We start from the raw sequence: 27133 nt of genomic DNA on the forward strand, positions 1-27133 counted from the left end.
TTCCCATTGTAAATTTAATGGAAAGGAGCAACCAGAAACATCATCAAAACATCTCCTTTTGAGTTCCACAAAAAGAGAAGTCATAGGAGTTTGGACCGACATAAAGGTGAACTATTCCTGTAGCCTTTCTAAAAGGCTTTCTACCATCATCTTTCCTTTGTCAGAGATCTCCTTAATTTGAAAACATTCTCATTATCTTCATGTTCTGTTCCAAGTCTTCTTTTTAGCACGAGTCAGTCTTCATTAATAATAATAATAAATTCAAACTTTAACATACAGATCACAAAACACAAAATAAAAAAACAGATAATTTAATAATAATGCAGGGAAATAATTGAGAACTCGCCCTGAGATGCGGGTCAGGTGTCACCAGCACTTTACTAAATTTGGGTGGAAGCCGCTCCATATTTTCAAACCCGCAGCGTAATGGCGTGTCATCATCCTCAAGAGGGACTCAATAAAGTCATAAACCATTCATTCATAAACCAAGAGAAAATACATTTATTTTCTACTTTAAGTCCATTAAACCGTTGGCAGTTGTTCTATAAGCCAGTATTGGTTGAGGTGACGTGGATGGGTGACCTGCATGGGTTCGCCGCATTTAGCGAGTACCGTTTGACCTGGTAAAGATAATGTTACAGTCATTTTAATGTTGTGATGGTGCAGCATCTTGTGGGTAGTAGGAGAAATGCACCCAGATACCTTCAAAAAATATATATAGGCTATAGCTCTAAAAATGCAACAGGTTCATTATTATCTGTACATAAAATAATTTATATGACCCAAGAGTACAAAATCTAGCATATTCACTGACAACCAACGAGATATTAAACAGACTCATCCTCAAAATGTTCCATCAAGTTAATCATTAATAATTTTCAACATGCTCCACGGGAATGTTTACATAAAGTACTACACAGTAATTTCAAATTACATCTAGTTTCTGCCACCGAACTTATATGTACTTAAATGCAAAATTCGATTATGTGCAATAAATAATATCATAATGCAATAATATAATAAACTTAATAACACAGATTTTATAGTCATAATACCATAAATTGAAACACACTAAACTAAATATAAAAACTTTATCTTCCTGGGTGTTTACTTTGTGTGTATTATGATTATTGTTTAATTAACAGTTTAATTTGTGGTTTGCATTTTGTTCTCTGATGTTTCATATATTAATTTTTCCTGCACAGAGAGAAATGCTAAGTTATGCACAGCAATGTCTTTTGTCTGCACGGCTCATACTAGCAGATAAACATAAATTGATTGAACTGAATAACACTCTATGGTCCTAGTTTCAGGTTTAAATTGTGCCTTATATATGTGAAAAAATGACTCTGAAGTACCATTTCCTCAAGCTTGAGTTGGTTCTGTAGTCAACCAGTATTGACAGTTGCCAAGTAAACAACACATACATTAAGTTGTTACAAATGGATCACTTTTCATTTCTCTCATGCATGTATGCATAGGGATTTGAAAAGGTCCTTCGAATTATGCTGGATCAAGTGTATTACCATTTCTTAGCCATGGGGTGGACCAAAACCCCTTTTTTTAATATGTCAAAAGTTGCTCCATTATCGATTTTTGCCTCATCACATTTAATAATGAATCACTTAAAAGATTTATATTTTTGAGCCCAAAATGGCAACATTTATATATATATATATATATATATATATATATATATATATATATATATATATATTAGGGGTGTAACGATACGCGTATTCGTATTGAACCGTTCGGTACGACGCTTTCGGTTCGGTACGCGGTACGCATTATGTATACCGAACGGTTCGTTGGAGTAATTAATTATATTTGAAAAAAAAAAAAAAAGAGAGAGAGAAATATAATGATATGCGTTCAACAAGGTAGCCCAATAACCCAAACAACGTAACAGGCAACGCCCCTGACACTCCCGAAGAAGAAAAAAACACCATCTTATATGTTTATGTTAGGCTACTCGCAGGCGCTCGCTCACTCAGTACGCGCTGAAGGCTCGTTGCAAAATAGCCAATGCGTTTAACAGACTAGAAATGAGAAGATCCTCCAATAAACAACAGGTCTGGTGTTTGGGTGCACTTTGGATTCCCTTTAAGCTATAATGGTGATGGCAAGAGAGTGGTGGATAAAAAACAACGGTATGTCGCATCTGCAACATGACAGGGTACACCAGCGGGAATACAAAAAAAAAAAAAAAAAACACCAGCGGGAATATCTGGGATATATGCGTCAGTACTATCTGGGAAAAGACGAAAAAAAGGAGAAACATGCACGCAGCAAACTATCCCTGCAGCATTTAGACACTATAGCTTACAGGGAATCCAACCCAAACACCAGACCTGTTGGTTATTTTAGGATCTTATATTTCTGGTCTGTTAAATGCATTCGACATTTTGCAACGAGCCTTCAGCGCGTGCTGAGTGAGCGAGCGCCTTAGGGGCCGTTCACATATCGTGCCTAAAAACGCATGGAAAACGCTAAGCGCGTCTTTCTCCTCCTTTCCAAAGCGCTCGTGCAGAAGCGCTCATGAGGCGTCTGTCTTTGCTAAGCAACAATGACGTGCTCTCTCCATGAGACGCGGAAATTTCAGCGAAGGATAAATGGATTTGCAGCTCTAAAAATCACTTGCAGTAGCTCTGCTACTAAATTTATTTCAAAATTGCAATCCATATACAACTATGATCAGCTGTTCCTTCATCTTGGCTGAGCTCTCAACGTTGTTACGGGAAAGGATGAAGCTGATTGGTTGGTTCTTGTCACATGACCCGCGGTGCGCTTGCGGCATTCTGAAAAGTTGAGATGTTTTTACATTTTGCTGTATCTAAAACGTATCGAACCGAACCGAACCGAACCGTGAATTTTGTGAACCGTTACACCCCTAATATATATATATATATATATATATATATATATATATATATATAAAGTCAAGCAGTTTTCATTACTGCATAATACTATTTGTTGTTTAGAATTTCTATCGTAAAAAAAAAAACATGTTTTTCTACTTGCTCTCATTTACAATTAAAACTTGACTATCTCAGTCATTTTGACATGATTGAGAGTGCTAAGGAAGACCATCCTAACAAAAAAGAAAGTGGTGTGATGTGTAGAAAAGTGCAGCAGAGCAAAATCAATAATTAAAAACATTGGGGTGGTCGATTTTACCATATCGGACAACACAGGGCTGGTGGTTATACAGCCGTGTTGGATAAACTTTTATTTTTTCAATGAATTAATACCTTATTTGCCACCTTTTTCAGGAAACATACCAGCAGTTTCTGTTACTTTGTTTCAGGGCTTTGCGAAAGTTTCATCACCCTCACAACAAGTCTTGACAGATCCAGCAAGCAAAACATGAGCTCAGGATTTTAGGAACGGCACCGGAAGTGGAGCAGTTGTTAGAGGGTGATTGAGAAACATGGGAGTCGGAATGTGGGCGGCTCTAGAAAGGTGCTTTTAGTTCAATGTGACAAACCGAGCTGCAAGTTTCTAGTCAGTTGTGAGAAAGTCAAGGTTCTGAGAAGAGTTTCATGTGCTCTGATTGACTACTGAAAGAAACAGACTATACCTGACGAGAGAAATTCGTTATCAATGAACCTATATAGGAGTTTTGGGAATCTTCTGGAGAGTTGGGTGACCAAAGGCAACCAGGATTTATACTTACAGCCTGGACCTGGTGTGGATGGATTCGATTCCCTTTCTAGGGACTCTGTCCCACTATCCAATGTAAAATCAGAATCTGAGGACTCCGGATTTGAGACGGTTAGTACAACTAGTCCTTGTCATTCTCACCAGTTTAGTGCTTTGACATCTGAAGAATCACAGCCAGTTTTTGGCTCTACAGAGAATGAGGTTCGACCTTCATCCCAGTCTCCTTCGATGTGCTCTTCCTCATCCTCAAGTGTTGATCTCAGCTCGGTGGCTCTAAAAACGGCACATCTGGAGGTGGAGCAAGTCTTGAGACGGACAGATTCAGGCTCATGGAGAGGACCCCTGCAGCAGATTGAAAGGGGGACCGGTGGGCCACGGTATCGCTCTAACACTGCCTCATTTCCATCCAGCTTCCACTCAAACTGCTCCAGGCCACGTCATCGGCTTGCACTTCCAAGGAGAACTCATTCACAACCTCCAGATTCCAAGAAAGCGGAGCTGTACAGAAAATGCCTAAAGTCAGACCAACATGGCCAACCAGGAGACATCCAGCTGGAGGTGAGCTTTATACACATTCGATCTAGGCTGAAGACCTCTCTTTAGCTTATGATGTTGCTTGAGATGTGTAAAGGGTTTAGTTGAATTAGTTTTATTTGTATGATTTGTTTGGTCTGTTTTTCTCTGTTACTTTGCTAATTCTATTTATTTCAGTTGTTTTGTTGATGCTTCTTTTTTTCCTAATAACATGTATATACATTTTACACATTTGCAAATAGCAAATGCAAAATTTTAGCTATTTTTTTATTGCTTGCATTTACTTTTCATACAAACTGCTTTGTTATACTAGGGAACACTGCTAGGGTTAGATGATCTCTTTATATTGCATAAAATAACTCTCTTTTATCATTAATGTAATCATGCTCTTCCGTCTGTGAACATGTGCTTTGTTTCCTCATTGTGCATTGTTTCAGATGCACTTACATGACATATATATAGTGCTCATTTGTCATGTCACACACGTGCTCCTCGCATGCCAAAATGACTTATTTGTGCATATTTTTGTCATATGCATATAGCTGACTTTCTGTATTCATCACCAACTCTACTTTTTTATGTCTTGTGAAAAATAAATGACAAGTAAGATTCAAAAAAGCTTTAAATATCATGGTTGCTTTCTTTAACTTCGGTTTAAAATAGAAATTAATGAATTATTTATCATAATCTATGGTAATATGATTTTCTTTATTACATAATTATTTAAAAAAATGCATAGCAATTTAACTAGTAAAAAATAGATGACATGGCCATGGTCAAAGGCACAGCTGAATGCACTTTGACCTGCATCATGTGAATCTTCATGGTTAAGAAATGACAAGCAGTTAAGCTGCATAACCTTTTATGACCAGGTCAGGTACATAATGAGCAGGTTACTCTTTACATATTTAACCCCAGTGAAACATGTGAAACATTCTCTTGAAGACACACGATGCACAGTCTAGACATCCTTTTAAAGGACTCAGGTCTGGACCTGTGTCGTGAGATGCTGAACACTCGCCCTAAGACTGTGATCCGGCCGGTTCAGGTGAGAGAGGAATGACTGGAATGGTGCCAGGACGCTGACAGCAATGTGTGGGTGCTGAGAATGAATGCCAGCGATGATAGATCTGTGCCGAACATGTCTCAACGTTATCAGCGGGAACATGGGGAAAGAAAACTTTATTAAAAAACTATCATTTCCTTCAAATAAATAACAAATGACTTTTTTTTTCTATAATTTTGAAAGAAACTGGGTGATAAATGTCATGTTATTAGTCTAGTTGTTAGAATTTTTGAAATAGAGAAGACTTAAGGGGCTTGTTGTCAATTAGATTTTATGTTTAAACTTAAGCTTGAATTTAAGATTGATGTATTTGAAATGCTTATAAAATGTCCACCCATTTAGATTACACAGTTTTAACATTAATGAACTTATTGTGATGCATATTTGTCAGTCATACATAAATGAAAAAGGTAAGAAACTGATTTCTGTAATCATACTAATAAAGTGAGTGGTAGCAACTTTACAGTCCTGTTCTGCATGTACATACGGCTTATTATAGCAATTACAATAACTGGGTAATAACTACTAACCCTGAGCCTACCCCTAAACCTAATCTTAACCCATATAGTTACCTTATACTACCCAGTACTTTAAGTATACTGTACACCGTAAGTGCATGTACTGTAATGTGTGTTTTAAATACACTATAAGCAGGTTTATATAAATCTAATAAATCTAATTTGTTTCAATCGCACACAATTTATCTAACTGGTTATTGCTTGTTTTACAGCTAGCCATATTATAACCATGTTTATTTGTTTTCATAGTAAACAGATTTATGTTGATTTGAATAAATGCATTTTTAAAATGTTTAAATGAAATCAAATAGATGCAAATTATAACTTTTTTCTTTTTAAGTGCAGAAATCTCACATTTAGGCCTAAGTGCTTATTTATTTATTTATTTTATTATTATTTTTTTTATTAAATTATAAAAAATACAAAAAATAAAAAACACTGACATATATTCAGATAAGGATAAACTGTATTAATATAGCTATTAGCTGAAATGTTAAACTGGTTTCTCAGGACAAATACATTTTTGTATATATATATATATATATATATATATATATATATATATATATATATATATATATATATATATTGTATTTATATTGTATCATTACAAATCATTTTATTAAGCTATTTGTCAGTTTCCAGATTTCCTTGTAAAAATGCAACACTGCTATCAAAAAATGACTCTGAGCAGCAAAATATAAGCTGTGGGGCGGGACAGCTTCAACCAATAGCTGAAAGGGGGAGTGTTCAGAAAAAACTGGTTAAAAACAGTCAGTCATTATTTTTGTCAATCTGTTTGGTGATTTAAGTAATTAAAAATGAAAATAATTTTTTTATGTGCATTCACTTCCTTTAAGGGACCTCGGTTGTTCAAACTGCAAAGTTCAAAAGCAGCTCACAATAGATATTCATAATTATAATATTTAAACTATTTAGTACTAAGAACCAGGGCCGGCCCTTACCAATTTGCTGCCCTAGGCAAGATTTTACCTGGCGCCCCATGCATCACAGCCCATTTCACCCTGTCATTGTGTTCATGATTTAGCGCATATATATATATATATATATATATATTAGGGGTGTAACGGTTCACAAAATTCACGGTTCGGTTCGATACGATACACTGATGTCACGGTTCGGTTCGGTTCGGTTCGATACGTTTTAGATACAGCAAAATGTAAAAACATCTCAACTTTTCAGAATGCCGCAAGCGCACCGCGGGTCATGTGACAAGAACCAACCAATCAGCTTCATCCTTTCCCGTAACAACGTTGAGAGCTCAGCCAAGATGAAGGATCAGCTGATCATAGTTGTATATGGATTGCAATTTTGAAATAAATTTAGTAGCAGAGCTACTGCAAGCGATTTTTAGAGCTGCAAATCCATTTATCCTTCGCTGAAATTTCCGCGTCTCATGGAGAGAGCACGTCATTGTTGCTTAGCAAAGACAGACGCCTCATGAGCGCTTCTGCCCAAGCGCTTTGGAAAGGAGGAGAAAGACGCGCTTAGCGTTTTCCATGCGTTTTTAGGCACGATATGTGAACGGCCCCTAAGGCGCTCGCTCACTCAGCACGCGCTGAAGGCTCGTTGCAAAATGTCGAATGCATTTAACAGACCAGAAATATAAGATCCTAAAATAACCAACAGGTCTGGTGTTTGGGTTGGATTCCCTGTAAGCTATAGTGTCTAAATGCTGCAGGGATAGTTTGCTGCGTGCATGTTTCTCCTTTTTTTCGTCTTTTCCCAGATAGTACTGACGCATATATCCCAGATATTCCCGCTGGTGTTTTTTTTTTTTTTTTGTATTCCCGCTGGTGTACCCTGTCATGTTGCAGATGCGACATACCGTTGTTTTTTTATCCACCACTCTCTTGCCATCACCATTATAGCTTAAAGGGAATCCAAAGTGCACCCAAACACCAGACATGTTGGTTATTGGAGGATCTTCTCATTTCTAGTCTGTTAAACGCATTGGCTATTTTGCAACGAGCCTTCAGCGCGTACTGAGTGAGCGAGCGCCTGCTGAGTAGCCTAACATAAACATATAAGATGGTGTTTTTTTCTTCTTCGGGAGTGTCAGGGGCGTTGCCTGTTACGTTGTTTGGGTTATTGGGCTACCTTGTTGAACGCATATCATTATATTTCTCTCTCTCTCTCTTTTTTTTTTTTTCAAATATAATTAATTACTCCAACGAACCGTTCGGTATACATAATGCGTACCGCGTACCGAACCGAAAGCGTCGTACCGAACGGTTCAATACGAATACGCGTATCGTTACACCCCTAATATATATATATATATATATATATATATATACATACACACACATACATACACACATACATACACACACACACACACACACACACACACACACATTACAGCAGAACTGTTTCCAACACTCATAATAAATCATCATATTAGAATGATTTCTAAAGGATCATGTGATAGACTGGATGTCACATGTGACACTGAAGAATGGAGTAATGATGCTGAAAATTCAGCTTTGCATCACAGAAATAAATGATAATTTAAAGTAGCTATAATAAATTGAAAACAAATTATTTTAAATTGTAATAATATATCACAATATTAAATTTTTTCTGTATTTTTGATCAAATAAATGCAGGCTTGATGAGCAGAAGAAACTTCTTTCAAAAACATTAAAAATAGTAATGTTTCCAAACTTTTGGCCTGTACTGTATCCCCCCAAAACTGCACAACTGTAGAGTAAAACATTAATAAAAAAGTGATAATAAAAAATGCGTCTTACTGACATGATTGTACAAAATCACAGTCTGGGGACTCAGAACTCAGAACAACTGCTAACATTAAGTTTAAGGTAAAAATAACTGCCATGAAATTATAGTATCTTACTCCTATGCAATAAATTGTTCTTTCACTACATCTCTTTACCTCTGTCTTTATCCTCTTCTCTTCTTTTTGGCACTGTATCTTTCGCAGACTATGCTCATTTATAATGTGTCATGTAAATTCGGCCTTCCGTCACAATCAGGAAACTTTCACCGTGTCTACAACTGGCGCGAGCTGCCAAGCCCGTTTCTACGAGCTGTGTGTTAACAAAAGCAGTGCTGTCTACATTGGATGCGGCGTCGGGCACGCTACACAACAAATTACCAACAACTGGTCGTGCGCGCGCTCTGTTTCTGACGCACTTCAAGTACTCGACGGGCGGGGGAAGATTGAAGAGACTTTTTTTTTTTTTTTGCTTTATTTGGTAGTATTTCGAATTAATGGTTTTTAAATAGTAGCCTATTATTTAAAAAAAAAATGTAAAAAAAAAAAAAAAAAAAAAAAAACTCATTCTGGCGCCCCTATGGATTAGTGGTGCCCTTGGCATTTGCCTATACCGCCTATGCCGCGGGCCGGTGTTCTGTTCTGCTAAGAACAGAGAATTCTTAATCTAGAACATGTTTTGCATTTTATACAGTACAAATTTATCAGCTTTTTATACCCCACCAAAATAGATACCAAAAGTTTTACTGGAAATCTTAATGAATACAGGTCTTGATATCTCTGTCCCAGCAGCTTGTGGAGAGTGATCATTGCAGGCTGGACAAGCTGTCTCCAGGGTTGCTGTACCTGGAGCAGGTGTGCAGGATGATGGAGAACATTGCAACGCTACAGCAGCAAAACTACAGCCTGCAGAAAGAGGTGGAGATCCTGAAGAGTCAGCATGCTGAAAAAGAGGTTAGAGACACTGATACTTCACACAAAGCTTGCTTTTGTTAGGTCTTATAATCAAGACTTTCCAGTTCTGTTTTGCTGCCAAGTTAATGTCAGTTTGCCGAAAGAGGTGTCGTGTGTCAAAATGACGTCTTATTGTTTCCAGTAAACTGAAACCTCATATTTCAAGCACATTAACTCACTAATTAAATGTTTCCAGCTTAGAAGCTTTCATGAGGAGGAAATAAGCTATCCAGCCAGCCAAAGTTTACAGATTCTGGGTCATGAAGATCCATCCAGCGAATCAACTCACCTAAAAGAACACATGGGATTTCGTCGAAGATCAGTATCTGACACTCAGGCAGCCGTCGGCCGGCACAGTGAGTCTTTCTGACAGATGAACTCAGTGCAAGTTCAAAATTTTGCTAAAAATGAAACATTGGTTTGGTGGATGTCTGTTAAAAATAGATGTCTACCCTACAGGGAGAACAAGGTTTTTTCGAGACAAACCTATTGTAGATGTCTTAGTTGAGGAACCTGATGGTAAAGATCCTGTAAGTAAATAATGAGTGGGCCAAAAATTCATCATTTACTCACCCTCACATTTTTCTAAATATGCATGTTTTTTTATTCTGTTGAGTTAATTATTATGACAGACTGTCCAAGCTGCTTTTCATACAATGAAAGTGCATTTTAACTACAGCTGATGAGATTTTTAGTGAATAAAGTCTTTTGTTTCAGCCTGTTTCTCACTAATCAGAAGACTTATAAAGTCATACGTTCATGTTCTTTTATGATGCTTTTATAGCACTTTTTGGAGCCTCCTCATCCACTTTTCAACATTCTACTACACGTTTTCTTTTGAGTTCCATAATAATAAGTCTTGTTTTGGAACAACATAAGGATGAGTAAATGACTGAATTTCATTTTTGTATGAACTATCCCTTTAAGAGTAATATTAGTCTAATTAGCATGAGTTATAATATGACTGTTCCTCTGTATGTTCAACCAGTTACCAGGAAATGAGCCAAAAAAGCTGAGTAAGATCCAAAAGCTGAAATTTGCATCATTTAGAAGACAGGAGACACAACAGTCTGACAGAGAAAGCAAAAGGTAAATTTGCCATCGCCAACATTTTGAATGATTATGTATCATTGTAACATTTATTAATGTTCATTTATTTAACAAGTGTATCTTAATATATGTACTGTACCTTTATTAAAAGCTTACAGCCTAAGAAGAAAACAAGAATGCCAAGCTTTTTCAGTAGGAGTAGAAGCATGACTACACGTCTCTAACATTGATGCCCAGTGATGGTGATTCACATCTCCCATTTACCTGAGGATTATGGCACTTTTATGTATATATATATATATATATATATATATATATATATATATATATATATATATATATATATATATATATATATATATATATATAGCTTGTTTTATTCAAGTATTTAAGACTGCACTTAAATTAAGTACTGGGTAGTACTAAAAGTCTTCATGTACTTAATGGATACTTGTTGTTTGGAACTGTGAGTCCACTTTGTTTATGTAAATACTATTGTTTATAATAAATACATTGCTTCCAATGTTTAGTTTTCATCGCTAGATCCATTCATTGTATTATAGGTATTTTCTCATTTATCATGATCTCAGTCTGTAAAGCTTTGCTGCTAGAATTAGTTAATTTGTAATACTAGGGTGATTTTATAACAATTGTTTAATATAATAAAATATACAATACACCACTTCACTTGCAAGATTACAAACTCATAAAAGTTGACAATTCCCGTAGGAGTATCTGATGTTTTTCTTTTTTTAAAGAGAGAAAGAGATTTTAATATACTCTACACCACAGTACAAAATAATAACTGACTTTTTCTATAGTATGTAGGATATAAATTTATTCACAACTATCAGAAAAGGCTACAAACAGTAATTGATGCTTGATTAACCATGAAGATGTACACTTTTGAACAGGGTAAATTGTCTACATTCAGCTCTGTCTTGTTGAATATATGTAAGTATCTGTAATGTAAAATAAATATCCATCAGGTCAACAATGCATTTACAAAAAGTATATATATTATGAACCTTCAAATTTATATATTTTTTTACTTATATTTGGGCTGGTATGTCTAAAGTGGGTGTAGGAATGGGTGTGGCCTAAATCAATGACTGAGTCTAGAGGATATTAGCAAAATAGCCTGGCCACTTACAGCACCTAACATTAAGTTTAAGTTTAGACCAAACAAACAGTTTGATTTTTAAATTCTTTATTGGTCTTCATTTTACCCAGGATGGGGGAGATAGACTTCCCTTGGCATTCCCATGTAAAGAGATGTCAATGACGAACACATCCAAACAAGAGATCGAGGGCTATAGGGAAACCAGTTCATACATTAAAAATACATTTACTCTGATATTTCATATCTCTGTCTTTGCACAGAAGTGTTCTTTTCACTTCAAGTTCACATAGCATCCTGTACTATTAAACATACAGATACATCAGTGACCCTTCGGAGGAGATGAATGTGTGTTGCTTAAGGTTTTTCAGATGGTGGAATAGAGTTGTGCAGGTCATCCGTCCTATCCGTTCTACATAATGCCACAGGAGGAAAGAGGGTTGGCTATGTGGCAAGTGCAAGCCGACTCACAGTACTGTCGCACCGTCTGATAGCAGCTGCGGTCACCGTCACTGGCCCACTGCACGGTCCCCGCCGGATCGGACGGCAGCCGGCTGAGGATGCTGGTGTTGATGGCCAGCGCGGCTAGCCCATAGTCGGTAAAGAGTACGGTCTCGCGGCGGCAAGTGGGGCAGGAGATGAACTTGTACTTGGGACAGGACTCATACAAGATCTGCAGGCACTCCTCACACACGGAGTGCAAACAGGACAGGATGCGTGGGCGCTTGCCGGCAAAGTTATAGGTGTGTCCACATGTGGGGCAGTCCAGCGGTTCGCATGGCATCACCGGGCCTGAGGAGGTGGAGGATGAGGAGGAAGAGGTGGAGGAAGAGCGGAGCACGTACTGGTTGATGATGACGTTGTCCATCTTGTAGTGGAACTGGTGGTAGCAGATGTCAGATGTGCTGGCCTTGCGCTGGGCAAGATAACTTGCTTCACGGCGGAGGATGGGGGCAGGAGGAGACACTAAGGGTCTGGGTGGGACCACGGTGTTGCCGTTGACCTCCATGTGTAGGTCGCCACATGCCTGGTTGATGATCACCTCCCCCTCGCCTCCTCCATCCCAGGCCACACGGGGAGGTGGGGCATAGCGAGGCTGGGTCACTGGGACCGGACACTCTCGAGGGAACTTTTCCGACTGGATGATCTTGACAGTGTCCATGGGGATTGTCACAGGTTGGCGCCGCAGGCAGGACATTCACTCTTAGGCTTGGTGTTCTTGGCTAGAGGAACTGGGTGTAGAGTACGGTCCCGCAGAGGATGTCTTCAGTGCACGGGGGGAGGACACTCAGCCATTGCAGGGGACATGAGGACGGATGGGTTTGTCCATTGCTGTCTCAAAGTCCCTCGTTGCTCACAGGCTGCGTCACCCTGAGTCTTTATGTGGTAGAGATGGGCAAAGACTTCCAGCCAGTGCACGGTATAAAAAAAGCCTTGACGGACAATAGAGAACTGTGTCTTGCTTCGGAGGTAACGAGAACTTGCAGTTTGTGGTTCTAGTGGTTAACAAAGTCTTGAGGCAACCACTTACACCCTGTTTACTGATATTGCACAACTGAGAGTTGTTAATTTGATGTAACAGAACACTTACTTACAAATGAATGGCTGAACACTACGAAGTGTGTCGCACTCAATATTAGAAGATATGTTGGCAATTGTTTCAGTGTTTGCACTGTTACAGCACATTTATTAGGACATAAATACAATAACGACCTAAATACAGAGTACCTTGAAGAGAATCTTAGTATCTTACTAAGAAATACTGTTTAGCTTAATACGGTTGTTAGCTAAAAGTACGTAGACTGTCTCATAGTTTGCTTAGTGAGTTTCAGAAAGGAACTGATGCAACCAATATAACAGAAACTACATCCATCTCAGTGTCACAACCTTCTTCCTGTTTCAGGTCCCCGTTGTGGTATGGCCTTGCCCTGTTCTTGCTTCTCCTTGTGATTGGCTATGCTTACACCTCCCTGACCTTTGTTCTGATAAGATTCTCGGGGAGGTGCTCACGTGGCATTGGAAAGATCTGGAAGGTGTTCTCCCAGTCCTTAAAAGAACAGAATTCCTTAAGAGTTCGGCAGTTGAGCTTGACAGATTGTGCATCCACTCTTTGGTGTCGTGACAGGTCCAAGAGTGTCTCAGGAGTCTCGCCAGACCTTACTTGCTTCCAGCACTTTTCCCAAAGTGGCGCAGATATGCAAACTCATAGGTAGTGTCGTTTCTGTTCCTGAAGGAGAAAAAAAGAATAAAACAGTTCAGGTGATGCTAATGCAAAGACACAGCTCAGCCTTTTTCAGGCCATTTGTTTGCACTCTTGGGAACAGTGTCTAAAAAGTGTCCTGTCACCTAAAGCTAAAAACACAGCAGTGGGGAAATCCTGATGAAGAAAATTTTAGAGCTGGTTTTGTGCAAAAGACTGTGATCTGCGCAACATGTCGATTCACAGCAGAAACCTGGAACCCTGCAGCATCTTTTCCAGTCTGAAAAAACTCTCTTGCTCTATCTGCCAGCTGCCATCTGCGGCCCTGTGGGGCATGGGCACTGTGGGAGAAGAGGCTGAGGACCTGACCACAGTACAATCTGTCCTTCTGCTATCAACCTATACATGCATTACAACACAACACAACACAGCAGAAGTCCACAGCTCTAAAATGGCTGCCAGTGCTTACGAAGTCAGTAGTGAATAACTGTTTGCAACCCATTTTACTTCCATAATGTGACATATTTCATAAAGTGAAACCGTGCATTCAATAAGAAAAAATGATAGCACTTTATTTTACAGTCCTGTTTCTCATGTACATACTATGTACTTATTATAGTAATTACAATAACTATGTAATAAATAGGTACTAACCCTGAACCTACCCCTAAACCTAACCCTACCCCATGTAGTTACCTTGTGTTACCAGAACTTTCTTAGATAAATACACTGTAAGTACAGTATAAGTACATGTTCGTACACGTACTGTAAAATAAAGTGCAACCGAAAAAATATAGGAAATAACTTGATTTTGTTTAGCATAAATTTATTGAAAGGTAAAAAGTGGGTTAGGCTTATCAAAGGTTATGAAGAGTATTTTAGCATAATATTAAAGGCACTAATTAAGTTTTGTGTATGCTACAGTATATTGACCAGTCAGCATCCAGGACCAGAATCCAGGACAAGTTCCATTTAAGTAAGAAGTTCCATTTTTGGTTAGATGGACATATGAAATTGTGTGACAGTTTTGAGACTGAACCATCTGAGAAAAAAGAAGAAAAAAAAAACGTTGCGGTTAGGAATGGTGTATGTACGTTTGTGTGCTTTATTAACAGTGGTGAGCACACTGACATATCTGTAATAGTTCTCTGCATGCTGCGTGAGATGTGATGAAGGAGAATGTACTAGAGAGAGAAAAATGAGAGGGAAGGAGAGAGAGAAGCAGAGAGAGGAAGCTGACCTACATGCAGCAGAAAAAGGAGGGAGAGCACATGTGTCCTTTTACTCAACACGGTGCTTGTGATCTTATGCAATAAAATAGAATGCTTCCATTATAATTAACAAAGCTGCTTACAGTGCAAGTGCGTGACAGCACTTAAATGATTATCACAGGAGCATCTAGCTGTGTCGCATCACAGTGCTCTGCTCGCTTACATGCAGAGTCGAAGAGGAAAGATTTTCATTGGTAAAAAACAGTCTTTGGACTTGTAATTGCACATTGGAAACTCAGAAATTAAAGAAAGCCTGCTGTGAGATTATATAAAAAGCAATGATAGTGACCAACACATAAAGAGCAAATTGTGTGTGAACTTAACCGTATTACAATAAAAAATAAAGGTGTTTCAAAGGGTTTTTCACTGCGATGCTATAGAAGAACCATTTCTGGTTCCACAAAGAGCCATTCAGTCAAAAGTTCTTTAAAGAACCGTTTCTTTCTTAGCTTATTATAATTTGAAATAACTTCATACAAATTAGAAATAAATGTACTGCTGAACATGCGTACGGCTAAGGCGGTCTATTTCCAACAACAGATTTCTCTATCCGCTACTAACCCAAAGACGTTATGACAGACCCTTAAAGTCATCACATGAGAAGAAAAAGAATGTCAATATTCAAATTTCCGTACAGGGTACTCTTATCTCAAATTCGGAAAAGATTGCAAGTGCTTTAAATGATTATTTTGTATCATCTGTTAAAGAACTGGCAACCAATTTTGCAGCTTCTTCCTTCTCACCTGTTCTTTCTCTAACACCTGATCAGTTTTCAATTTCCTGAGATCTCACAGAATGTGGTAATAAGAATATTGCGCTCATTAAAAGATTGTCATGCCTGTGATATTTATGGTTTAAATACTTTATAGACTCGTGCTGATAGCCTTATACCTCTTTTTCAGTATTTAATTAATCATTGCATCAGGCTTTCAATTTTGGATTCAAGATTGGAAAAGAGCACAAATTATTCAAACTTTTTAATCTGATGATCCTACTCTTGTTTCAAATTATAGACCTATAGCAATACTCCCAGCAATGTTGAATCCATGTGCGATCATATTTCTAATTTAACAAAAAAAAAACTGAATCAGTAACTTTGTGTATAACAAGATTAGATCATATCTTTCTTTTTCTGTTTCTGAAACTTATCTACATGCAATTGTGTTTTCAACAATGTTTTATTGTCTTCCAGTCTGGTCTCTTACCACTACGGAAATTACTGAACCAATAGCACGATTATATAATCGAGCTCTTAAGATCCACTGTAATCTTCCAAAATGGTCCCATCATTGCATTGCACTTACCTGTTCAAACGCTCTGACTTTTCAGCACTATATAAATAGTCACACTATTAAATTTTATTTTTCAAATTCAAAATGTCACTTCGGCAACACTTGCTGCACTTCATCCGTCAAACAATATAAGACCAGTACGCCTCAGTTTCACAGGGACTTATACTAGTTCCTCCATATAAAAACAACTATGGTCAGAAATCCTTTTTTTACAATTATATACCAAAATTTGGAATGATAATCCACATCACATAAGAAAAATACCATCGATCACATGTTTCTAAAAGGCATTCAAACTGTTTCTTCTAAACAGTAACACTTGTACTCACTGATCGTTTATTTATTGTCCTATTTCTGTTTGTATTGTTTTTATTTGTTTATATTTGTTTAGCCTGTGCTAATGTTTTGTATAAGTGTTTTTGAACTTGTATTATAAATTGTGTTTTATGTTTTATGTTCTGCAGAACAGGAACCTGCTGGAAAAGTCAGGCCCGTTTAAATTGTATCTCAATGTTACCTTTTAACCTTTCCTAATTAAATGAAATGAAAGAATAAAGAACCTTCCACTACAAATAAACTCTTTGTGAAGTTCTTTATAAAACCATTTAAACTAAAAGGTTCTTCTATGGCATCGCGAAACAGCTTTATTTTTAAGAGTGTACTCATACAAATACAGAACTGACAAACATATTGCTGTGTAAACGTGACAAAATGCTCTGCTTGTTCTCAAATATTGTGTAAGATAACAGATTAATTAATATTATGTATTTTTCTGTCATCAATAATAATGTCACATTTGGATCAGTGTTGTTGTTATAAGTGAGATTAAGATTTTTCTTTTTTTTTTCTTTTTTATGAATACAAAATGTTGTCATTATTTACCTACCCATGTTCGTTCATTTCAAACACGTGGCTTTCAGATTAGCAACATAAAAATATATATTTTGAGCATGCCTTGTGTGCAAATATGTGTATTTTCTGCTGAGATTCTGAAGGGTGCAACCAACCAATCAACACATTTCTATCCCATAATGCCACAGGAGATGGGAAGCTGTCCGATTTTACACACTGAAAGATAATCGCAGTTCTATGTTGCAAGCTGAGTGACAAGTAGCCTACACAAATAATTAAGTGGTAAAATTATACTATACACAAGTAAATAATTTTCACGGTTATGATTACATTACAGGTCAAAGGACAATGCTGGCTATGCAGATACTGTATATCGGTCTATATATTTACACAACACACCTAAATCATGTATTTTTATTAATTTACTAGAGGAATTAAGCACAGTCGTGGTAATTCACACATGATGTGAATGCACCGTAAGATAGATTGTCTATTTATGGCATCACTCCGCTATCTGTGTCCTTCTTTCCTCCTCCCCCACCGACAGCCGTGGACCTCCACTCACACCCACCCACCCACACTCTGGAACATGCACAGGCGAGCGCACAAAAACACGCTTGTTTTGAACCAACTCCTTGATGTTGTTGTGACCAATCAGACCTAATAACTAGTCATCATGACCTCTGTGTATTCTATTTCTCATCTCGCTCATTGGTTTAGTTGTTTACAATGATTTCATTAGGATGTGAACACAGGATGTGGCTCCAAACTCAAACTCAGCCAGTAACTGTCAGTCACAGTCATTCGAGCTGTGAGGCAGAGCCCAAAATATCCATGCGCTCTTACTGGTTCACACACACACAAAGGTGCAAATAAGCTTTCTGACATCAGCATAGTCAGCTGGTGCATGGGTGTTGGAAACAGTGAGGTGACTTCAGACATTACTGTTTAGAGATCTTTAACCATATATAAATAACAGCCATTATCTCAAAATAAATCCCAACTGGACGATCAAGATCCCAGCAACGTTAGTCTAGAGCTCTTCAGTATTTACAGTATGTACTTTAGTCCAGTGAATCGATTAACTGCTATTGATTTTTTGTTTGTTTATCAGGAGTAAAGCACGGTTCTGCCTCTCATCGCACACATGATTTCATATTTGATAGGACAAGCTCCTTGGTTATGTAAGAGTCTCATGAGAGAGACAGACAGCAGATAACATATTAAAGCAGGCCAACTGTCTGCTGCTCTGCACGCCACTGTTGCACTTAATGAAATCATGAGTGTGTTAGACCCTGTCAGCACAAAACATGATCAAGAGAGGCAGAGTGGATGAGATTACTGAAATTAACTCTATGATCTCTATGATCCAAAAATTACAATTTGCTGGAAATTATCTCGTCCTCAGGCCATCCAAGATCATCAGATTTATCAGAATAAATTTGGAGAAATTTAGCATTGCCTCACTTGCTCACCAATGGATCCTCTGCAGTGAATGGGTGCCGTCAGATTGAGAGTCCAAACAGCTGAAAAAAACATCACAATAATCCACAAGTCCACACCACTCCAGTCCAACAGTAAACATCTTGTGCAATGAAAAGCTTAGTAAGTAAGGAACAAGTTCATCATTAAGGTGTTTTTAACTTTAAACCAATTCTTCTGGCTAAAACATGAGTATTCTTTACAGTGAAAAAGTCGTCTCGTCTGAATAAAGAGTGAAATATGCACAGGTGCAACATGTCAACAGTCCAAAAACATTTTATAAATGAATGGGGATTTTAGGGGATTGGGAGATTTTAATTTGAGGGGTCAACAGGTGATGGACATTGTACATTATTGTGATGATTTATTTAAGTTTTTTCAGCTGTTTGGACTCTCATTCTGACGGCACCCATTCACTGTAGAGGATCCATTGATGAGCAAGTCACCTAATGCTAAATTTATCCAAATCTATCCCATGAAGAACCAAACTCATCTACATCTTGGATGGCCTGAGGGGGAGTCAATTTTCAGAAAACTGTCCTTTTTCAGGTGATCTATTTCTTTAAAAGGAGAACTGAATGGGGGGAAATACTGAGTATATATATATGTAGAGAGTTAATTAATATTTAGAGAGTTAAATTTTTTGTTTGATTATTCAGTAATTGAATAACTTAAAACAATAGCATCAAACAAAAAGTAATGTGGCTGTGACAGCATAGTTTTGATATATGATTATACTATTTTTGATACATATCATTATATCAAATTATATTTACACATAAACATCTTCTGTGACTTTGTGTTTATCACTTCATTTGTATTCCTGCGGTGTCACACAGTAGATGAGTGGAATCTCATTGCTATTACACATATTATTATTGTGGAGTTAATATTGCTCAGTAATGTTCATTATATTACTCCATATATATCTTTCTTCTTCTAAAGTCAATAAATACAGTATATGTGTTCAAAAGAAAGCACATTGATAGGCTTAGTCACTGAATGCATTGAGTCAACAACATTTTTGAGTTCATTCAGAACCTTATCACATTGTCAAGATACGTATAAATCAGTAAGCCATGTATACAGGTTCATTTAGGGGGGTGAACAAAGGCCTTCTGTAGCGAATCGATGCGTTTTGTACTTCTAATTAGTGTCTGTTGTTTTGTCTTGATCTCTTGTGTGTTCAGAATGTGATGTAAAACAGAAAGCAAACAGACGCACAGTCATCAAAATATCTAGAACATTCCTGTCCTCATATCCCACTCACTCCCACAGATACACACACACACACACACACACAACAAAAATACACACAGGTACCACCCAACACATTCCACAAGCACATCTCTCCCCACTGCCTGTCTCTGTCTCTCTCTCATTCGTGTTTGTCAGTGTCTGTAAAATCAACTCTTGATACCATCTAGAATACAAACCCATTTATACATGTATATTTTTCAATAAACGAAATATGTTTAGAGAAAGATATTTTTAAAAGATTTTGAAATGTTTTTCAAAATTTTGATACTTTTTTAAATGTTTTTTTTTTTATACATGAAATATTATCCACAAACATAAAATGAAAATTGTAAAATTGTACAATGCAGAACAAATATAAAATGCAGGTGAAACAAATGCAACATTGAGATTCGTTCAACAGCTGACAGATAGATAGATACATGTCTCCACCCTACATTTTTCTATATAATCATGTGTGCATTATAACACAGAAGAAAAGATCTATTGCTACAACTGAAGTGTTTTAATAAAACACTATTTCATTTAGATTTTAAAATGCTTTAAAATAATTAAATATTTCAAACCTTTTATAAAAAAAAATATGTTTATTTATACATTAAATATTATCCACATACATACAGTATACTCACATAAAGCGAACTATTGCAAATATAGCAATATATAACTATTGCTTATATTGTTGCAAAATGTAAACAATACCATCACCCAGCTGTAATCTGCTCAATTTGACTGTAAGGCATAAAAATATTATGATTTTAAAAACATTAACATCATGATTTTCTCTGAATCTGTTTTTTAAAAGCGCTAATCAGTAACTTGCTGTCTCATTATCATCAAACCCGAACAAACATAAAATGCAGGTGAAACAAATCCAACAATGTGATCTATTCAATCAACAGATGGTCCTGGAAGATGAAAATATGGATGGATATCATTGTCTTGCACTGTGTGATAAGTATGATTGAGGTTTTACATCTTGGCTGTTAGAAATGGCTGTTGTGTGTGTGTGTGTGTGTGTCGAGCTGCTGTCATGCTAGTGTTAGCAAGGAGAAGGCAGTGTTTAATAATTCAGTGGCTGTCATTCAGAGCAGGTGTCAGCCATTTTACCCACAGTTCATTCACGAGAGAGACGGTTTGTTCCCTTAGCCTCTGTTGACACAGATCACCTTTTCACAGGATATGTCACAAAGATCATTGTTAACAATGTTAGAAACTGGCCAACCGAGAGAAACCAACACACAAACGATTAGCTTTGAAAGGTTAGCACTAGCATAAACAAGCTATTAAATGAATCTTAATTATCACAAAACATTGGCTAATCATTGAATTCAACTTATTTTAACACCACAGCATGGATTTATCTACACAGCTATGCAAAATAATCAATGACCCCAAAAAAGCCCTTGTCAAAACATTGTAAAGGAATGCTAATTCCTGTCATTAATGCTATTTTCTATTCTAAAGGAATGCTAGGATTTCTATTGTATTTTAGAAGCGATCTTAATGGGATGAAAATAGGAGAATGTAATATAGGACTGGAAAGTCTGAAACAGTTTCTTGAGAAATACATTTGAAAACAGAAATTTCAGTTTTTAATAGGAATACCACCAGAACCTCTTATAGCAATTTCAGCTTCCATCCAAATCCTAATGGAGTGCCAATGGAATTTCTATCAGAATTCGCCTAGTCCTAAAAAGTAATATTCTGCTGGAACACTGGAATTCTGAGGAAATTCGGTTGTAAAATAGGAACACCAGTTCTTAAAGGACTGACAATAGACTTTCTATCATAATTCTGATGTATAAATCCTGATATCAAACAAGAATCTTCTAGTATGTGATTTTAAGAGGGTTTTGAAGGATCCATTCACCCCAGTCAGGTGACACCAATAACAAGTAACATTTACCAGTACAAAGTCATGATTTCGGGCTGATGTTGGCGTGACCTCAGGTGCACGGAAACAGATTCATCTGCTTTCCTCCTTTGAGATATTGACAGACAGTATTGATTGAGGAATCTTCACTGTGACAGGAGGCTGAATCTACAGTACAGGAAGCAAACAGGGACTCCTGGGTGTTTGGTTCAGGTTTTCGACACTTATTAGTATTCTGGGAGTGTGTGCATCTGTGTTAGCAGTTTCTAGTGCAGTGTCGTGGGAGGGGTGCGCCAGCAGCTGCGGTTATGCAACCAGAGGAGCATACGCAACACACTGACTGCAGCGCCTGTGCATGCAACACACACACACACACACACACGGTCTGAAGCACAGGTCCTTCTCTGTCTTCTCTGACCATGCATGTGGGTTAGTATGTGTGTCGATGTGTAGTAGTCCATGTGATCAGATGCCCACTTGGATAATGTAAGTCATTGATGGAATTTTTGTTTGTGCGCACATGCAATCATGAATTGCAACCTGACCAAATCCACAACATGGTCAGCACAGCCACACAAGAACAGAAGTCCGAGCCCGCGTGAGGATGTGGGACCCAGAAATGCAGAAATATGACCCACATGCTAATAAATGTATATTATATCCATTAAATACAACTTATTTTATTAAAATATTTTTATATATACATATTACAAAACACACTATAATAATATAAAAACTAAATAATAATTGTAAATATAATAATATATATTTTCGATATATATATAATATCTAAAAATAAAAGTATTTCAGTTATTACACACACACACACATTATATATATATATAACATCAATCTTTATATATAAACCTTGAATTGCTGATAATAATTAATTACTGCTAACATAATCCTATCATTATAAATAGATTATATACTTGTATTAAATTGACTAGATTTATTTAATACATTTATATAGTTACTGATTTTATTGTCGGATTGGGTAAAGGAAAATTTTAAGGGAATTATATTAAGGAAAAGCATGCTCATTTTGCATTAACATTTAATATACATTTGAGATGAGATGCACATGCAAAGGTAAACTCATACAAGCATAATGACCAGAAAACCCTAAATACATCCTTTTAGTCATCCTTACCTGTTTTTAGTTGTCTCTAGTTTGTATTCAGTGGCGAGTCTCTGGATTTGGATGAGTGATGATGTGGTTACAATCCTCATGGACAATGCAGTGGTCAGATGTGGGATTAATTTAAGTCCTTCTCACATGGGGACACAAAGTTCCTGTGATTCTGCTGCTGTCTCAGCAGATGCTCCTGTTGCATGTGAGAGGATGGAGGAAAGACTTCCCTGCCTGTCTCCAAGAAGGATGGATGGAACGGTAGAGGAAGAGAAGATGGAGGACGTCACCAAGTGCCGTTCTTCTTGTCTTCTTCAGGTCCAGTGTTGGTTCTGGTTGTTCACTCATTCATTCATTCATTCACCCAGTCAGTTGTGTAGGAGGATTCTTGGATCTCTGCATCCGCTTCACACACTCTGTCCGTCCTCTTCTTACTGGAATTCTCACTTGTTTGCTATTTCTCTGCAATATCTTTCAATGAGGCCATTTGTCTTTCTCTCTCTCTCTCTCGCTTTCTCTCTGTCTGAGAGCAAACACTCATACACACAGGCACACACACTCTCTGACTCACAAATGCATGTTCTGCCTCTGTTTCTGTATCTCAACTCTTCCTTCTCACAGTCTCTCTCTCTCTCTCTCTCTCTCTCTGCTGCAGTGTCTCTGCAGGCTGGATCACGTTTTCACCAGGAAAAAAATCCAGCCAATCAGAGCCCCCAACTCATCACCCCTCCCTTTGCATGCTCTCTTTCTCTCAGTCTCCATCCATCTCTTTGTTTTACTCCGACTCTCTGTCTCAAACAGTGCACACATGCAAGTGTGGTTTGTCATTGTATTCTTTCTGGATCATTCTCACGTTTTGAGCCCATGGTGGAAACATTGTAAACAACCATGTGACGTTGAGAGATGCAATACAAAAACAAACAATAAAAATGATGATGTTGAAAGGATGACAATTACCTTGTAAAAATGGTGTGCAAAAACAGGTGTAATATTTCCAAAGAGGATAGAAGGTCTACGGTAGTGCATTATTTATCTGTGTGGAGCAGGAATAGCATGGGGCATGCTGGGACGTGGGGATTGTGTTATATAACAGACTGAGATTTTCATCAGTTTTAGCTTTACACATGTCCTTGTGCTGTCCTACACGTAATCCACAGCACTGAGAGGGAAATTGTGTGTTCGTGTAAACGCAATGAAAAACAACAAGAATTTGAATTTAATATGCCATATGTATGTCTAAAACGATTGCTAGGGTGTTCTGGATCCATAACATTTTGGTCTCTAAATATGACTTAAATCTATGGGATTTTTTTTCCCTTTTCTTTTTTAGCGTCAACAAGGAGAAACTTGTAAATGCTAAAAAGCCACAAGCATTGAGGTTTCATTCATATCTGATGAGTTACACGCTGAAGTGTGTAGTTTAAGGACACGTGTATGGTTTCATCGAATAAAAACATCCTCTGATACAAGCTGTTTCTGGCAGCGGTGTGTGTAGCAGCTCAAGCTAATCTTGCTCCCTCTGCAGCCCGTCACATAGTCATGCAGTCCAGTGCTTCTGGAGGCCGTTCAGCTTTACACACACACACCCTTCACAACCTATTTCATATGCAGGAAGTGTATAGGAATAATATTTGTGATATTTTTACATGAGATGTGTGGGAAACTTTATTTACCATACCTCTAGCATCATTAACAGGATGCAGCTTGAATAATTACAAATGCTAGTTTTCATTTGTCAGGAAAATTGATTTAACGCTATTAATCTGATTACTTGAAAAGGCTGCATGCTAACCCCTCATAGTTGTTGTTTACATCGTGTTGCAGGCTATTACCTATCCTTGACTGATTTTAACAACTGATTGAATAGATCATTCCAGGAAATTGGACTCCAGAAGAAAAGGCAGTCTACAGAAAGCTGTCACTGATGTGGTAACCTTTCAAAATGCAGTTTTAAAGTATATGGGTCCTATCTTACACCTGGCGAAAAGAGTGGTGCACAGATGGCCAAACGGCAAACCATCGCTGACTGCAGGGCCACATTGTGACAAATCATCGGAAGTTACATCAGTGGTGACCAGGGCAATGTGTCACAGCACACAGTACATTACAGCCTTCTGGGTGTAGGCCTGCGTAGGCAACCACACAGTCAGGTCCACATGCAAACAGCATGTCATCACCAACAACACATGAAATGGGCCCAATATCATTGAGATTGGACCATGGATGCCTGGAAGAAAGTGGCATGATCAAACAAATCATGATTCCTGGTGCATCATGTTGACAGCCGAGCCGAAATACGCCGATTACCAACCTCCATGCACTACTAGACAGATATATATATATATATATATATATATATATATATATAAATTCTAAGTTGTAACCACATGTTCAGATTTATTGAAATTGTGAAAATTCCATTCTACCATTTTATTTTTTCTAAAATATGAAAACATCTCCCATTTAAATACTTCCTTTATCTTTTTCTGGGAAATTCACACCTGAATCTCACTAATAGATCACTCATTGTGTCTTGAGTTGTTGTAGGAAACCAGTGGTCCTGGACTTTGGTTTCAGACATATCAATAGAATCTTCCAGTTAAATTAAATATTAACCTTCCTCCTGCACTCTTGCCTTTGAGAGGGTTTGCGCACATGATTTTAATCTGGGATTATAATTGTTTTCCAGAGGTCGTTATGGTAGTTTTGAACATGCCTCTGGTTTCTACAAGTGTGCATCTTAATAAACACAAATACTAAAATTAATTATTTTTTATTACAATAAAGACATAAATGATTAAATAAATATATTACAGAGTACAAGATATATACCATGATGCATTACAAGAAGATATTACAGGAAAGCAGGCTAGAACTTCATATTATTAGTTGAAACTATTATTCTCTAATATGTCAAAGGTATAAAGGAAGAACTTGTGGTAAACATTGTCAAATGTACAGCAAAAACATTAATGCTTGTTTTAAATTAGATACTGTAGCAGCTAAGAAATATTTGACTATCAGTTTTGGTCTTAGGTTTAAAATGAAAGTCCAAAGTCTATTCTTCTGCTATCAAATTAAAACCAGTCGGCAACTGTAAGGAAGTTTTTGTTGAGGATATTATAAGGACGCATTGAGTGTTTCAAGAGGAACCTTTGTAATCTCTTACAATCAGATTACTTACATATAGCTTGTTGTTTCTGTCCACACAATGCAGCTCTTTTATCCTTAACAGAGTTAGTTGATACTGATGTGATCTTTAACCAAAGAAACCATGGAAGAACACGCAGACGGCGAGCAGGAAAGTAGCATTAACATTAACCACGTTTCTCCATAGAGGTTTCTCAGTGGTGTCCGTGAGCTTCATCTTTAAATCTTCAACCTCTCTGTTCTTTAGTCAGTTAAGGTGCATTGGCTTGATCAAAACCACAGAAATATTTGTAGGCCTTCTTCCAAAAGATTGGATCCTCATGCACCTCTACAAGGTTTAGAGACAAGAGGAAAGTTGTAATTGTTTTTGAAAGTATGTATGTTTTTATAGTTCATTATGTGTACTATAATTTACACAAGTAAGGCCTGTGCCTGAATCAACATGCTTTGGTTTTTCTAGAACTACAATCTAATCAGCTAATTATGGCCCTAACCTAGTAACCTAGTCTCAGCATCACACTGCACACTCACAGTTCGTTCACTGAGCCCTGTGATGCTACACACACAAATGGTGAGTGCTAACTGATGGAGTATTTGGTGGATCGTGCAGATGTACCTTCTGTTTGCAATGAGTCTGAATCCTGATCTTCAGTCCAGTCATCTTCTTCCAGATCAATCCTCTCCTCAGTGCTGTTCTGTTTTACAAGTTTGGGGTTGTAAAATACGTCTGTATTGCATACATTTTCATACGTTTTCTATTTTAACATATATTAAAATGTAATTTATTCCTGTGAAGCAAAGCTGAATTTTCAGCATCATTACTCCAGTCTTCAGTGTCACATGATCCTTCAGAAATCATTCTGATATGCAGATTTGCTGCTCAAGAAACATTTATTATTATGACTGTTGAAAGCTGTTTGCTGCTTAATATTTTTGCGGAAACCATGATACA

At 37.3% G+C, this 27133-nt stretch overlaps 2 protein-coding genes across 3 annotated transcripts; one reads left to right on the forward strand and one right to left on the reverse strand.

The window, feature by feature from the left end:
- The first annotated feature begins 3488 nt into the window (after window positions 1-3488).
- LOC113054137 (uncharacterized) lies at window positions 3489-10835 on the forward strand. Of its 2 annotated transcripts, none has more exons than XM_026219484.1 (6): window positions 3489-4224; window positions 9335-9499; window positions 9696-9855; window positions 9959-10029; window positions 10488-10588; window positions 10701-10835. In XM_026219484.1, exons 1-6 carry the CDS (start codon window positions 3607-3609, stop codon window positions 10771-10773), a joined length of 1188 nt encoding a protein of 395 aa, XP_026075269.1. In that variant the 5' UTR covers window positions 3489-3606; the 3' UTR covers window positions 10774-10835. The 2 variants fall into 2 exon arrangements, with proteins under 2 accessions (XP_026075269.1, XP_026075271.1); XM_026219486.1 differs by having other exon boundaries at window positions 9338-9499.
- Window positions 10836-11745: 910 nt separating this feature from the next.
- LOC113054147 (RING finger protein 208-like) lies at window positions 11746-23661 on the reverse strand. The gene is made up of 2 exons (XM_026219494.1): window positions 23053-23661; window positions 11746-13896 (listed from the first exon to the last, which is right to left on the reverse strand). The coding sequence occupies exon 2, from the start codon at window positions 12865-12867 to the stop codon at window positions 12082-12084; it is 786 nt and encodes a 261-aa protein (XP_026075279.1). The 5' UTR covers window positions 12868-13896; window positions 23053-23661; the 3' UTR covers window positions 11746-12081.
- Between the last annotated feature and the right edge of the window lie 3472 nt (window positions 23662-27133).

Source organism: Carassius auratus, chromosome 35, assembly GCF_003368295.1.
Source record: "Carassius auratus strain Wakin chromosome 35, ASM336829v1, whole genome shotgun sequence".
Lineage (NCBI taxonomy): Eukaryota > Metazoa > Chordata > Actinopteri > Cypriniformes > Cyprinidae > Carassius > Carassius auratus.